General features: G+C 54.0%; 1 protein-coding gene across 6 annotated transcripts in view; it reads left to right on the top strand.

Moving 5' to 3' along the window:
• Window positions 1-1,676: 1,676 nt before the first annotated feature.
• CCDC136 (coiled-coil domain containing 136) overlaps window positions 1,677-13,748 on the top strand; it is a 48,064-nt gene continuing 35,992 nt past the window's right edge. For 3 of the 6 annotated variants that reach the window (XM_083700629.1, XM_083700626.1, XM_083700627.1), the window contains exon 1: window positions 8,984-9,069. In XM_083700629.1, the coding sequence (XP_083556755.1) occupies window positions 9,021-9,069 (49 nt within the window). In that variant the 5' untranslated portion in view covers window positions 8,984-9,020. Of the gene's footprint in view, window positions 1,870-8,974; window positions 9,070-13,748 lie in introns of those variants that run through there. The other 3 variants (XM_083700631.1, XM_083700630.1, XM_083700628.1) reach the window with 3 other exon arrangements.

The following is a 13,748-nucleotide window of genomic DNA, read 5'->3' as shown; positions in this document are numbered from 1 at the left end:
TGAAACTGTTCTTAACCTGAAGCACCACTTTAGCTAATGGGGCCTCCCGCTGCCGCCGCGCCACCGGAGCACAATTTCTGTTCTCATCCTAAAGCAAAGTTCTTAACCTGAAGCACTATTTCTGGGTTAGCGGAGCCTGTAACCTGAAGCGTATGTAACCTGAAGCGTCTGCAACCCGAGGTACCACTGTAATGGGGCACAGATGGTTGTCTGCCAACCCCATTGGGTGTCATGGTCCGAAGTCCTGGCAGGGTCCTAGAGCCGCTCCATCAGTCTGAAAGGGTAGATTTCTAGCCATCGTGTGCCCCAAAGCTAAGCATTTAATAACAGCAGAAACAGCAGGTGCTTCAGTTTCAAGAGAACGATGAGCAAGTTATCTCTCTTTTTTTGTATATAATCTTTATTGAATTTTCTGTTTGTTTTACCATTTAAAGTACTCCTTTTCACACCCTTTTTTTTAAAAAAAGAGTTTATTAGACAAACAGGTTCTTAAAACACATGCAATACAAACAAAATAACATTCACTATGTTATAAAGATTATAAATATAAAAAGGAAAGAATGGAAAAGAACAGAAGAAAGAAAAAACAAAGAGAAAGAAGAATGAAAGTGTGAATCAAGGCAAAGACATAATGTTATTCACTGTTTGAATCAGCAAAGAAAGGAACTTCCAACTATCCCCATTCTACTACCGTAATTTACAATTAAACTATTATTTACACAGTTGTGTGAAGTTGTTTTTTGTTAACTTAATTTAACTTTATCTAACAAATACTTTTTATTGCATGGCTCATTCAATATCAGCCAGAAAGCATTTATTATTGCAGTACCCTTTGAATGCCGCTGTGGGTTAAAGCACAGAGCCTTGGACTTGCCGATCAGAAGGTCGGCGGTTCGAATCCCCATGTATATACTTTGTAACTAAGTCTGCCTTCAGGGATCCAACTGTGAACTGATGATGTGAGTAAACTTCTTTTATATACTTTACACAAGATTGTGGTGTGTTTATTCTTTTAAGAGGGACGTGGGTGGCACTGTGGGTTAAACCACAGAGCCTAGGACTTGCCGATCAGAAGGTCGGCGGTTCGAATCCCCATGACGGGGTGAGCTCCCGTTGTTCGGTCCCTGCTCCTGCCAACCTAGCAGTTCGAAAGCACGTCAAAGTGCAAGTAGATAAATAGGTACCGCTCCGGCGGGAAGGTAAACGGCGTTTCCGTGCGCTGCTCTAGTTCGCCAGAAGCGGCTTAGTCATGCTGGCCACAGGACCCGGAAGCTGTACGCCGGCTCCCTTGGCCAATAAAGCAAGATGAGTGCCGCAACCCCAGAGTCGTCCGCGACTGGACCTAATGGTCAGGGGTCCCTTTACATTTACTTACCCTTTGAGACTCTCGGACCCCTGACTTCATGACTCCTTGCTTCTTGACCCTCGGATTCTTGGCTTTCTGACTCCTGGCTTCTGGACCCCCATTCCTGCTCCCACCCCACCATCTTGCCCCTGGTCCTGACACCCCCAGCTGGGACTTTAATCGCCTGTGAACCGGACCGTGACAGCATTGTGCGCTGTTGCTGGCCTCTCCGCAGCCGCCGGGGCAGCGAGGCGTGCAGAAACCCCGCTGCCTCTCAGGGATGCTGTGTGGTCCGTTGCCAGGGAGACGCAGAATCTAGAACTCTGAGTGGCAACTCAGGTGAGAAGGATGCTCTGTGCAAGCGTGCCTCCAGCTTGTCTACGAGGCTGGCTGTGCTGGGGTGCGGGAGAAGAGGGGAAGGTGTTCAGAATGTGACCTTCTGGACCAGAGTGCCAGAGCTTCTGAATCATCTCACAGATTTGGCCCGGGAACCATAAATCCACTGATGGAGCAGCCTCCAGACAGTAAGGAGGAGGGGTGTGCTTTGAAGATCAGAGAGAGGGAGGGAGAGAGGGAGGGAGAGAGAGAGAGAGAGAGAGAGAGAGAGAGAGAGAGAGAGAGATGGGATTGTGTTTGGAGAGAGGTGTCGTAGACACTGACGATGGTGATGAATTGAATTTGTATACTGCCCTATATCCATAGATCTCAGGGCGGTTCATCACGTAAAATTGCAACAGCAAAATCACAAAATAAATAAGTAAGTACCTTGGGTTAAGGGACACGGGTGGTGCTGTGGGTTAAACCACAGAGCCTAGGACTAGCTGATCACAAGGTCGCGGTTCGAATCCCCGTGACGGGGTGAACTCCCGTTGCTCGGTCCCAGCTCCTGCCAACCTAGCAGTTTGAAAGCATGTCAAAGTGCAAGTAGATAAATAGGTCCCACTCCAGTGGGAAGGTAAACGGCGTTTCCGTGCGCTGCTCTGGTTCTCCAGAAGCGGCTTAGTCATGCTGGCCACATGACCCGGAAGCTGTACGCCGGCTCCCTCGGCCAGTAAAGCGAGATGAGCGCAAACGGTCAGGGGTCCCTTTACCTTTACTTTGGGTTAAGAACTTAATTCGCTCTGGAGGTCCATTCTTAACCTGAAACTGTTCTTAACCTGAAGCAGCACTTTAGCTAATGGGGCCTCCCACTGCTGCCACACCACAGCCACACAATTTCTGTTCTCATCCTGAAGCAAAGTTCTTAACCTGAGGTACTATTTCTGGGTTAGCGGAGTCTGTAACCTGAAGCGTATGTAACCCGAGGTAAAGGTAAAGGTAAAGGTACCCCTGCCCGTACGGGCCAGTCTTGACAGACTCTGGGGTTGTGCGCCCATCTCACTTAAGAGGCCAGGGGCCAGCGCTGTCCGGAGACACTTCCGGGTCACGTGGCCAGCGTGACATCGCTGCTCTGGCGAGCCAGAGCCGCACACGGAAACGCCGTTTACCTTCCCGTTGGTAAGCGGTCCCTATTTATCTACTTGCACCCGGAGGTGCTTTTGAACTGCTAGGTTGGCAGGCGCTGGGACCGAGCAGCGGGAGCGCACCCCGCTGCAGGGATTCGAACCGCCGACCTTTCGATCGGCAAGTCCTAGGTGCTGAGGCTTTAACCCACAGCGCCACCCGAGGTACCACTGTAATAAAAATAAGAACAAAGACAAGCCAGGAACACCCCTTTTCATAACACCAGGAGTCAGCAACCTTTTTCAGCTGTGGGCCGGTCCACCATCCCTCAGACCATGAGGTGGGCTGGACTATATTTTTTTGGGGGGGGGGAAAGAACGAATTTCTATGCCCCACAAATAACCCAGAGATGCATTTTAAATAAAAGCACACATTCTACTCGGGACGCAGGTGGTGCTGTGGGTTAAAGCCTCAGCGCCTAGGACTTGCCGATCGAAAGGTCGGCGGTTCGAATCCCTGTGGCGGGGTGCGCTCCCGCTGCTCGGTCCCAGCGCCTGCCAACCTAGCAGTTCGAAAGCACCTCCGGGTGCAAGTAGATAAATAGGGACCGCTTACCAGCGGGAAGGTAAACGGCGTTTCCGTGTGCGGCTCTGGCTCGCCAGAGCAGCGATGTCACGCTGGCCACGTGACCCGGAAGTGTCTCCGGACAGCGCTGGCCCCTGGCCTCTTAAGTGAGATGGGCGCACAACCCCAGAGTCTGTCAAGACTGGCCCGTACGGGCAGGGGTACCTTTACCTTTTTACACATTCTACTCATGTAAAAACACGCTGCTTCCCGGACCGTCCGTGGGCCGGATTTAGAAGGCGATTGGGCCGCATCCAGCCCTCGGGCCTTAGGTTGCATACCCCTGGGGTAGGCCCAGATTTTGTCTTTCCTGCAGACTCAGAGCTGAAATGCTCTTTACGTTTGTTTTGCACCTCTGAAAAGGTTTGTCTGCAGCCTCCAGCTGCTGTCACATGATCTCTGCTGCCCCCTGCTGGACACAGTGGCAAATGCAGAAATAGGCCCGGACTGCAGTTGGACAGTTGGTAGGGCCGGCACACTGTCTCAGGCGGCCGGATCAGTAGGGGCAGCAGATCTTTAACTCCCCCCCCCCCTTTGTTCCTGATGTAGATCTTCACTCGCCTTTCTTCCTTGGTGGCAGGGGCGGGGGGGCAGGGGGAGATGTGGGGGGGCAGGGACAAAATTTAATAATAATAATAATAATAATAATAATAATAATAATAATAGATAATAATTTATTTATACCCTGCCCATCTGGCTGAGTTTCCCCAGCCACTCTGGGCGGCTTCCAATCAAGTGTTAAAAACAGTACAGCGTTAAATATTAAAAACTTCCCTAAACAGGGCTGCCTTCAGATGTCTTTTAAAGATAGGATAGCTGCTTATTTCCTTCACATCTGAAGGGAGGGTGCCACTACCGAGAAGGCCCTCTGCCTGGTTCCCTGTAACCTCACTTCTCTCAATGAGGAAACCGCCAGAAGGCCCTCAGCGCTGGACCTCAGTGTCCGGGCAGAACGATGGGGGTGGAGACGCTCCTTCAGGTATACAGGACCGAGGCCGTTTAGGGCTTTCAGGGTCAGCAGCAACACTTTGAATTGTGCTCGGAAATGTACTGGGAGCCAATGCAGATCTCTCAGAACCGGTGTTATGTGGTCCCGGCGGCCGCTCCCAGTCACGAGTCTAGCTCCCGCATTCTGGATTAATTGCAGTTTCCGAGTCACCTTCCAAGGTAGCCCCACGTAGAGCGCATTGCAGTAGTCCAGGGGTCTGCAACCTTTAAGACAAAAAGAGCCACTTGGACCCGTTTCCGAAGAAAAAACAACAACTGGGAGCCGCAAAACCATTGCGACATTTAAAACAAATATAACACTGCATACATTGTTTCTTAGCCCAATGTTATCCTCGTCATTATAAAAATAACTTTTTTGACACTTTTTAATTATTTTTTGTTTGACCCCTCAGAATTACTCCTCCTCATAGAAATAAACGTTATATTAACAAGTTACCTTTTTTTGAGTGTGTGTTCTTCACTCCCCTTCAAAACAGTAGCTGCAAATTGCAAAGCAATAGCAGCAAATCAGCCAGCAACAAAGACATGCTATATACCGTATTTTTCGCTCCATAGGACGCACTTTTCCCCTCCAAAAATGAAGGGGAAATCTGTGTGCGTCCTATGGTGCGAATGCAGGCTTTCGCTGAAGCCTGGAGAGCGAGAGGCATCGGTGCGCACCGACCCCTCTCGCTCTCCAGGCTTCAGGAAGCTATCCGCAAGCCTTGCAAGCCCGGCGGGAGTTCCCACAGGCTCACAAGGCTTGCGGGCAGCAGCCTGCAGCCCCAGCGAGTGTCCGCAAGCCTTGCGCACCTGGCGGGAGCTCCCGCCAGGCGCGCGAGGCTTGGGGCGGCAGCCTGTTGCCCGAAGCACAGGGAGCCCTCCGGAGGGCTCCCCGTGCTTCAGCGAGTGTCTGCAAGCCTTGCGCGCCCGGCAGGAGCTCCCGTCGGGCGCGCAAGGCTTGGGGCGGCAGCCTGTTGCCCGAAGCACAGGGAGCCCTCCGGAGGGCTCCCCGTGCTTCGGGCGAGTGTCTGCAAGCCTTGCGCGCCCGGCAGGAGCTCCCGTCGGGCGTGCGAGGCTTGGGGCGGCAGCCTGTTGCCCGAAGCACAGGGAGCCCTCCGGAGGGCTCCCCGTGCTTCGGGCGAGTGTCTGCAAGCCTTGCGCGCCCGGCAGGAGCTCCCGTCGGGCGCGCGAGGCTTGGGGCGGCAGCCTGTTGCCCGAAGCACAGGGAGCCCTCCGGAGGGCTCCCCGTGCTTCAGCGAGTGTCTGCAAGCCTTGCGCGCCCGGCAGGAGCTCCCGTCGGGCGCGCAAGGCTTGGGGCGGCAGCCTGTTGCCCGAAGCACAGGGAGCCCTCCGGAGGGCTCCCCGTGCTTCGGGCGAGTGTCTGCAAGCCTTGCGCGCCCGGCAGGAGCTCCCGTCGGGCGTGCGAGGCTTGGGGCGGCAGCCTGTTGCCCGAAGCACAGGGAGCCCTCCGGAGGGCTCCCCGTGCTTCGGGCGAGTGTCTGCAAGCCTTGCGCGCCCGGCAGGAGCTCCCGTCGGGCGCGCGAGGCTTGGGGCGGCAGCCTGTTGCCCGAAGCACAGGGAGCCCTCCGGAGGGCTCCCCGTGCTTCGGGCGAGTGTCTGCAAGCCTTGCGCGCCCGGCAGGAGCTCCCGTCGGGCGCGCGAGGCTTGGGGCGGCAGCCTGTTGCCCGAAGCACAGGGAGCCCTCCGGAGGGCTCCCCGTGCTTCGGGCGAGTGTCTGCATGCCTTGCGCGCCCGGCAGGAGCTCCCGTCGGGGGCGCGAGGCTTGGGGCGGCAGCCTGTTGCCCGAAGCACAGGGAGCCCTCCGGAGGGCTCCCTGTGCTTCGGGCGAGTGTCTGCAAGCCTTGCGCACCCTGCAGGAGCTCCCGCCGGGAGCTGCTGCTGCTGGGAGCCCCCACAACCCCCGAAAGAGGACTCGCTCCAGAGATCCTGGCGGCTCCCAACCCGGGGTCGCTTCACCACGCGGGGCAACAATGAGTGAAAGGAGGCGCACTAAAAACAATGGCTCACGGGGAAGGCGGGCGCGTGCCGCTCGGCCCTTGGGGAGCCTTCCTGCTGCCGCTGCCCTGCGCCCAACTCGCGAGGAGAGTGGCGCTGCCTTCTGCTCTCCGCCGCCGCCTCACAGATGACAGCGACTGCACGGGAACAAAGGAAAATGCGCCTCCTCCCCTCGCCTCCACCCCGGAGCCGCGGCAAAGGCGTTAAAGAGCCGCATGCGGCTCTGGAGCCGCAGGTTGCAGACCCCTGCAGTAGTCCAAGCAGGAGATAACCAGAGCATGTACCACTCTGGTGAGACAGTCCGCGGGCAGGGAGGGTCTCATCCTGCGTACCATTTGGAGCTGGTAGACAGCCACCCTGGACACAGAATTGACCTGCGCGTCCAAAATGACTCCCAGGCTGTACACCTGGTCCTTCAGGGGCACAGTTACCCCATTCAGGACCAGGGAGTCCCCCACATGAGGGGACCGTTCAAGAGTCCCCCCCACCCTGCACCCCTATGCCTGAGAGTTGCATCCAGCCCCCTCCCTGACAGGCCAAGGAATTGTGAATTGGGTGGCGTATAGGAAGCTAGGAAGCTGCTTGGTCCTGAGGTATTGTTCTGCGTAACCCAGTGTTGTCTACCCTGGCAGGCAGCTGCTTCCAGGCTGTCAGGGCAGAAGGCCATCTGCAGTTGCTCCTCAACTGAGCTCAAGCCCTTACCCAAACAGGCACACCTGAAGATGCCTAATACTCAGCCGCCCATCATCACAGTGATTCATGCGACGGTCACCTCCAGGCTTGACTACTGTAATTCGCTCTACGTGGGGCTGCCCTTGAAGCTGTCCCAGAAACTCCAGCGGGTACAGAATGCTGCAGCGAGGCTCCTCACGGGGTCTCTGCCATGGGAGCATATTCACCCAGTGCTTTTCCACCTGCACTGGCTCCCGGTGGAGTACAGGGTCAGATTTAAGGTGCTGGTTTTGACCTTTAAAGCCCTTCACGGCCTAGGACCCTCGTACCTACGGGACCGCCTCTCCTGGTATGCCCCACGGAGAGCCTCAAGGTCCATAAATAACAACACCCTAGTGGTCCCAGGCCCTAAGGAAGTTAGATTAGCTTCAACCAGAGCCAGGGCCTTTTCAGCATTGGCTCCTGCCTGGTGGAACACTCTGTCTCATGAGACCAGGGCCCTGCAGGATCTGATTTCTTTCCGCAGGGCCTGTAAGACAGAGTTGTTCCACCTGGCCTTTGGCTTGGAACCAATTTGATTCCCTCCCCCTCTTTCTTTTTTCTTTCTCTTCCTGTGATGAGGCTGCATTTTAATATTTTAATGCTTCAGTATTTTATGTTGTATTTTAATCTTGTTTTTAAGTTGTAATCATTCAACTTGTTTTTATTATTGCTTGTTAGCCGCCCTGAGCCCGGCCTTGGCTGGGGAGGGCGGGGTATAAATAAAAATTATTATTATTATTATTATTATTATTATTATTATTATTAATTATCTAGCTCAGTACTGTCTAAACTGACTGGCAGCAGCTGTCCAGGGTTTCTGGTGGGGAACCTGCCCAGTCCCACCTGTGGACTGAACCTGAGCTATGTCCCTTCCCAGATAGGAACGCGGGAATCAATGCTGAGTCCATGTAGCTCAGTATGGGCTGCTCGGACTGGCAGCAGCTCTCCACGGGGAAGAAAATACCTTGAGCCTTCTGTAGTTCCAGGCTGCCATCCTAGTTTAGGCTGAGAGGCAGAGACTGCCCCGGCCAGGTCACCACCAGCCAGGGGGATTTAAACCCCGGCCTCTCCCAGGAGGTCCGCGCGGGTGCTTCGAGTTTGCGTGCCGGGTGTTTGTGTGTGCCCAGTTGGGGACAAATGTGGGGCTGGGCTGTGGGTCCCGGCTGGTGCTCAGCTTGCTCTCCTACCGTTGGGTGTGCGTGCCAAGCGGACAACGCCGCCTGCTCCTTGGTGCGCGTCGATTCGAGCGCTTGCAGAGCTCGCCAGATGGGAATGCGCATTTCGAGCGCTGCGCGCGTGTCTGGGGGCATGTCTGAGTGCCGGGAGGTAGGGGAGAGCCACGCGCTGATGCTCCCCGGCTCGGGACATCTGCCAGGATGTGCGAGTGTATGTGCTGGCCCCCTGCAAAAGCACAGGCGTGTCGGTGGCTCTGAAGTCGTGAGGTTTTAACCTTTGGCTAAAGAGCAGGCCTCGCCAGAAACGACACGAGCCGGGTGTCCATTTATGTGCGCGTTTTGCGCTTTGTTGCGAGCCCTCCACAGCGGTTACGCGCGCGGAATGGCGAGCCGGAGACGCCTCCGATGTTTCCCGCTGGGCACCCGGGCGGCAAAAAGCTCGGCTGCGCGCTCCTGGGTACCGATTTCCAGCGCGCAACAGAAAGCATCTTTGGGTACCGGCGCGAGCGCGCCAAAAGAGGTGTCGCGTTTGGGTTGCGCCAGCCCGGGTTGTGAGGATGGGCTCCGGGTAGCGCCAGCCCTCTGTGTGTGTGTGCGCCTTCCGCCAGCCTGGGGGTGGGCCCTGCCTCCTCCCCCTCCTCCCCTCCCCCTCCTCCCCCGCCTCCTGCTTCCCCCTCCCCCCCTCCGTCTGCTTTTTCGCTCCAGAAGCAGCCATGGAGGCAGCTGAGACGCAGCTGCTTGGGAGGCGGACGGAGAGAGCAGGTCAGTGATGGGGGGGGTTGATGGAGAGGAGGGGGCGCCGCTCCAACTCCCCCAAGGACCCCCGCAACCCCCCTGCTCCCCTCCCCTTGCATCACCGCAGCCTTTCCGTTGCGTCCCCTCCATCCATCTCCCTTCCAAGCGCCTTCACCTCTCCAGGGTCTCTTCTTCCTCTCCTCCTTCCCGTACCCCCCTCTTTCTCCTCCCCCTCTCCACTTTCCACCTGTGGCTGCCCTTCCCCCTACTCCGCCGTCTTGTGCCCATCTTCAGCCCTCCCCGCTGCGACCCTTCTCCACCCATCTCTCTCTTTGCAAAAATATAGTCACACCTTGCGCTGATGACATCACGGGTGGTGGTTATGTCATCCGGCGGGCGAGGAGGGTACGTGGTAGAAAGTCCAGTCCCTTTGCTACCCAAGACCCTTTCCCCAAATATACACCTCTTGAGGAGTCCCGGCTCCGCTTGGAGAACGGGATTTGGGGGCAAACCGGTGGAGAAAAAGGAATGCAAAACGGGAGTTTTCTGGAGAGTGCGCGTCCTGGTGTAGGGGGAAGTGGGTTTTTTGGAAATGCGGCTAAATTGTGTGTCTCTAACACACACACACACACACACTGGACGCTCCATCCTTGCGATCATTGAGGAGTTAGTCCGTTTTCCTGCCCCCCTTCCCCGGTTCCATCTGGACCCCACCCCCTTTAAATTGTGTCTGAAAGGGCTGCAGCGAGAAAAGGGCTTCTCTTTGTCCAAGAGGAATTGAATCTCTCCCTCCGCCCCCCTCCAGCTGCCCACCCGATTTCTCTCTCCCCCCCCCCCAATTGACCCAGTTACATAACCCTCCAAGAAAGAAGCGAGGATGCGATCTTCGGAGACTTGTGGAGGCCTTAGGAAGAAATGTATCCCATTAGGGATACATGCGTCGGGTGGTCTGTGCCCCATAACAGAACGCTGGTGGGGCTTGGGGGCTGTCCAGCCCGCCCCACCCTCACCCCAGATTGCCCCACTCAGCAGACACTGCAGCAGGCAGAGATTCAAGGGGCAGATGCACGAAAGCCCTTCTTCACGCAGTGCAGTTAACCTGTGGAACTCCCTCCCACAGGGATTTCAAAGAAGGTTAGACAAATCCATGGGGGAGGAGAAGAGGGTTATAGAGGCAGCAATGCTTCTGAATATCAGCTGCGGGAGGGAAGAGGGCTCTTGTGGTTGGATCCTGTTTGCGGGTTTCCCACAGGCCTCTGGCTGACTGCTGTGAGAAGAGAGTTCTTGACTCGATGGGCTGTTGGCTTGACCCAGCAGCCTTGTCTTGGAATCATCGAATTGGAGAGTTGAAAGGGACCCCCAGGGGTCATCTAGTCCAACCCCCTGCAAGGCGGGAATCTCAGCTAAAGCATCCATGACAGAGGGCCATCCGACCTCTGCTTAAAAACCTCCAAGGAAGGAGGAGAGTCCACAACCTCCAGAGGGAGACCGTTCCACTACCAAACAGCTCTTACCATCAGAAAATTATTCCTGATCTTTAGCCTGAATCGGCTTTTGTAACTTGAAGCCATGAGTTCAGGTCCTACATCCCAGAGCAGGAGAAAAAACGTTCTTACATTCTCATAAGGTGCTAATAATAATAATAATATTTTTTTTTATTTATATCCCGCCCTCCCCAGCTGAAGCCGGGCTCAGAGCGGCTAACGACAATAAAAGTAACACAGCATTCTAAAATCAATTCATTCTAAAATCAATTCAGAATCAAATTAATGGCAACCATTGGGCCAGAGTTCTGTGAGGATTACCGAAGGAGGGGGTCAGGCTGTGCCTTGGCCAAAGGCCTGGTGAAACAGCTCTGTCTTGCAGGCCCTGTGGAAAGATGTCAAGTCCCGCAGGGCCCTAGTCTCTTGGGACAGAGCGTTCCACCAGATCGGGGCCACAGCCGAAAAAGCCCTGGCTCTGGTTGAGGCCAGCCTAACCTCTCTGTGTCTGGGACCTGCAAGATGTTTTTGTTTGAAGACTGTAAGGTCCTTCGTGAGACATACTAGGAGAGGTGGTCCCATAGGTACAAGGGTATAAAGCCCTAAATGACTCAGGTCCCAGAGGGGAACCTCTTGAGAGTTCCTCCATCCTCTGAGGCTCAGGATGGTAGCCTGGGAGAAAGGGCCTTTTCTGTGGTGGCCCCTAATCCATGAGACTCCCTCCCCACAGAGGCATGTCTGGCACCTTCATTGCACAGCTTCTGGAGGATGCTGAAGACACTTGTCCCTGGCCTTTAACCCTTCAGGTGCATGTTTTTTAGGACCCATCTTATTTCTGTAATTGCAAGTTATTTTAAACTGGTCTTAACATTTTGGGGACACGGGTGGTGCTGTGGGTTAAACCACAGAGCCTAGTGCTTGCTGATCAGAAGGTCGGTGGTTCAAATCCCCACGACAGGGTGAGCTCCCGTTGCTCGGTCTCTGCTCCTGCCAACCTAGCAGTTTGAAAGCACCTCAAAGTGCAAGTAGATAAATAGGTATTGCTCCAGCAGGAAGGTAAACGGCGTTTCCGTGCGCTGCTCTGGTTCGCCAGAAGCAGCTTAGTCATGCTGGCCACATGACCCGGAAGCTGTACGCCGGCTCCCTCGGCTAGTAAAGGGAGATGAGCGCAAAACCCCAGAGTCGGTCACGACTGGACCTAATGGTCAGGGGTCCCTTTACCTTTACTTAACATTTTAATGTTCAAAATCTTATGAGCCAGCCTGGTGGAATATTAATAAGAATAATGAGTTTGCCAGGTCTCACTTGACTTGCAGGCTCTGTATTAAGGGGGCAGATCTTTATTTCACAGGAATTCTCCGCTGTTAAGAAATATTGCCTGCCGCAAGCTGTTGTGGAGATGGCAGGTTGCAAACGGAATTGTGGGGTCATCCAAGCCACACCTCGCCAGGTAGCATCCAACTCTGATTCTATTCCCGCTTGCAAGGAGAATCAGGGAGTCTGAAGAGCCTTTTCCCTGCCTGCCTCGTTCCCCAGGGGGCTGCTGTCGGTTAGAATAAAACAGGCATTGCGAGCAAATGCTCTGAATAACTCAGCTTCTTTGCCCCCGTTGAGAACGACAGCAAAAACTTCTCACACCACGTTGCGTATTTGATTTCTCTCTTATACTTCTTGGCCTCTTAGAACAGGGCTGCTGTTTAGCATTATAGATGCATCTTACTAGACAAAAGACCTTTAGAAGATAATAATAATAATAATAATAATAATAATAATAATAATAATAATAATTTATTACTTATACCCTGCCCATCTGGCTGGGCGTCCCCAGCCACTCTGGGCGGCTTCCAAAAAAAATATTAAAATACTGTAATACATCAAACATTAAAAGCTTCCCTAAACAGGGCTACCTTCAGATGTGTTCTAAAAGTCTGGTAGTTGTTTTTCTCTTTGACGTCTGGTGGGAGGGCGTTCCACAGGGCGGGTGCCACTACCGAGAAGGCCCTCTGCCTGGTTCCCTGTAACTTGCCTTCTCGCAATAATAGAACTGCCAGAAAGCCCACGGTGCTGGACCTCAGTGTCCGGGCAGAACGATGGAGGTGGAGACGCTCCTTCAGGTATACTGGGCTGAGGCCATTTTGGGCTTGAAAGGTCAGTACCAACACTTTGAATTGTGCTCGGAAACGTACTGGGAGCCAATGTAGGTCTTTCAAGACCGGTGTTATATGGTCTTGGCGGCCGCTCCCAGTCACCAGTCTAGCTGCCGCATTCTGGATTAGTTGCAGTTTCTGGGTCACCTTCAATGGTAGTCCCACATAGAGCGCATTGCAGTAGTCCAAGCAGGAGATAACCAGAGTATGCACCACTCTGGCAAGACAGTCCGCAGGCAGGTAGGGTCTCATCCTGCGTATCAGATGGAGCTGGTAGACAGCCGCCCTGGACACAGAATTGACCTGCGCCTCCATAGACAGCTGTGAGTCTAAAATGACTCCCAGGCTGCGCACCTGGTCCTTCAGGGGCACAGTTACCCCATTCAGGACCAGGGAATCCTCCACACCTGCCCGCCTCCTGTCCCCCAAAAACAGTACTTCTGTCTTGTCAGGATTCAACCTCAATCTGTTAGCCGCCATCCATCCTCCAACCACCTCCAGACACTCACACAGGATCTAAACTATTTGCTAAAAAGAGCAGTATAAAAAAATGTGTTAGCATAAGAATAATTTTTTAAAAATTACAGGCTAACCTGGGACTCTTCGGAGGTGGTTAGACTACGGCTCCCATCATTCCCTGACTATTGGCCATGCTGGCTGGGGCTGATGGGAGTCAGTCAGATTCCCCAACTTTGCCCCGGAAGGAGACCTCAGAGGTCATTTAGTCCAACCCCCTGCTGACACAAGAATCTTGTTGTTGAAGCAACCCTGATGGACAGGCATCCAGACTTTGTTTCTACACCTCTAATGAAGGAGATTTCATTACAGTCAAGAAGTGCACCCTAACGTTTAGCCAAAATAATAATAAGTTATTATTATTATTATTACAGTGGTACCTCGGGTTACATACGCTTCAGGTTACAGACTCCGCTAACCCAGAAATAGTTAAGAACTTTGCTTCAGGATGAGAATAGAAACCGTGCTCCGGCAACGCGGCAGCAGCGGGAGACCCCATTAGCTAAAGTGGTGCTTCAGGTTAAGAACAGTTTCAGGTTAAGAACAGACCTCTGGAAGGAAT

The sequence above is a fragment of the Podarcis gaigeae genome, assembly GCF_964106915.1.
Source record: "Podarcis gaigeae genome assembly, chromosome: 10".
In the NCBI taxonomy this organism is placed as follows: domain Eukaryota; kingdom Metazoa; phylum Chordata; class Lepidosauria; order Squamata; family Lacertidae; genus Podarcis; species Podarcis gaigeae.
The sequence above is the reverse complement of the archived record's forward strand: the minus strand, read 5'-3'. Positions and strand labels throughout refer to the sequence as shown.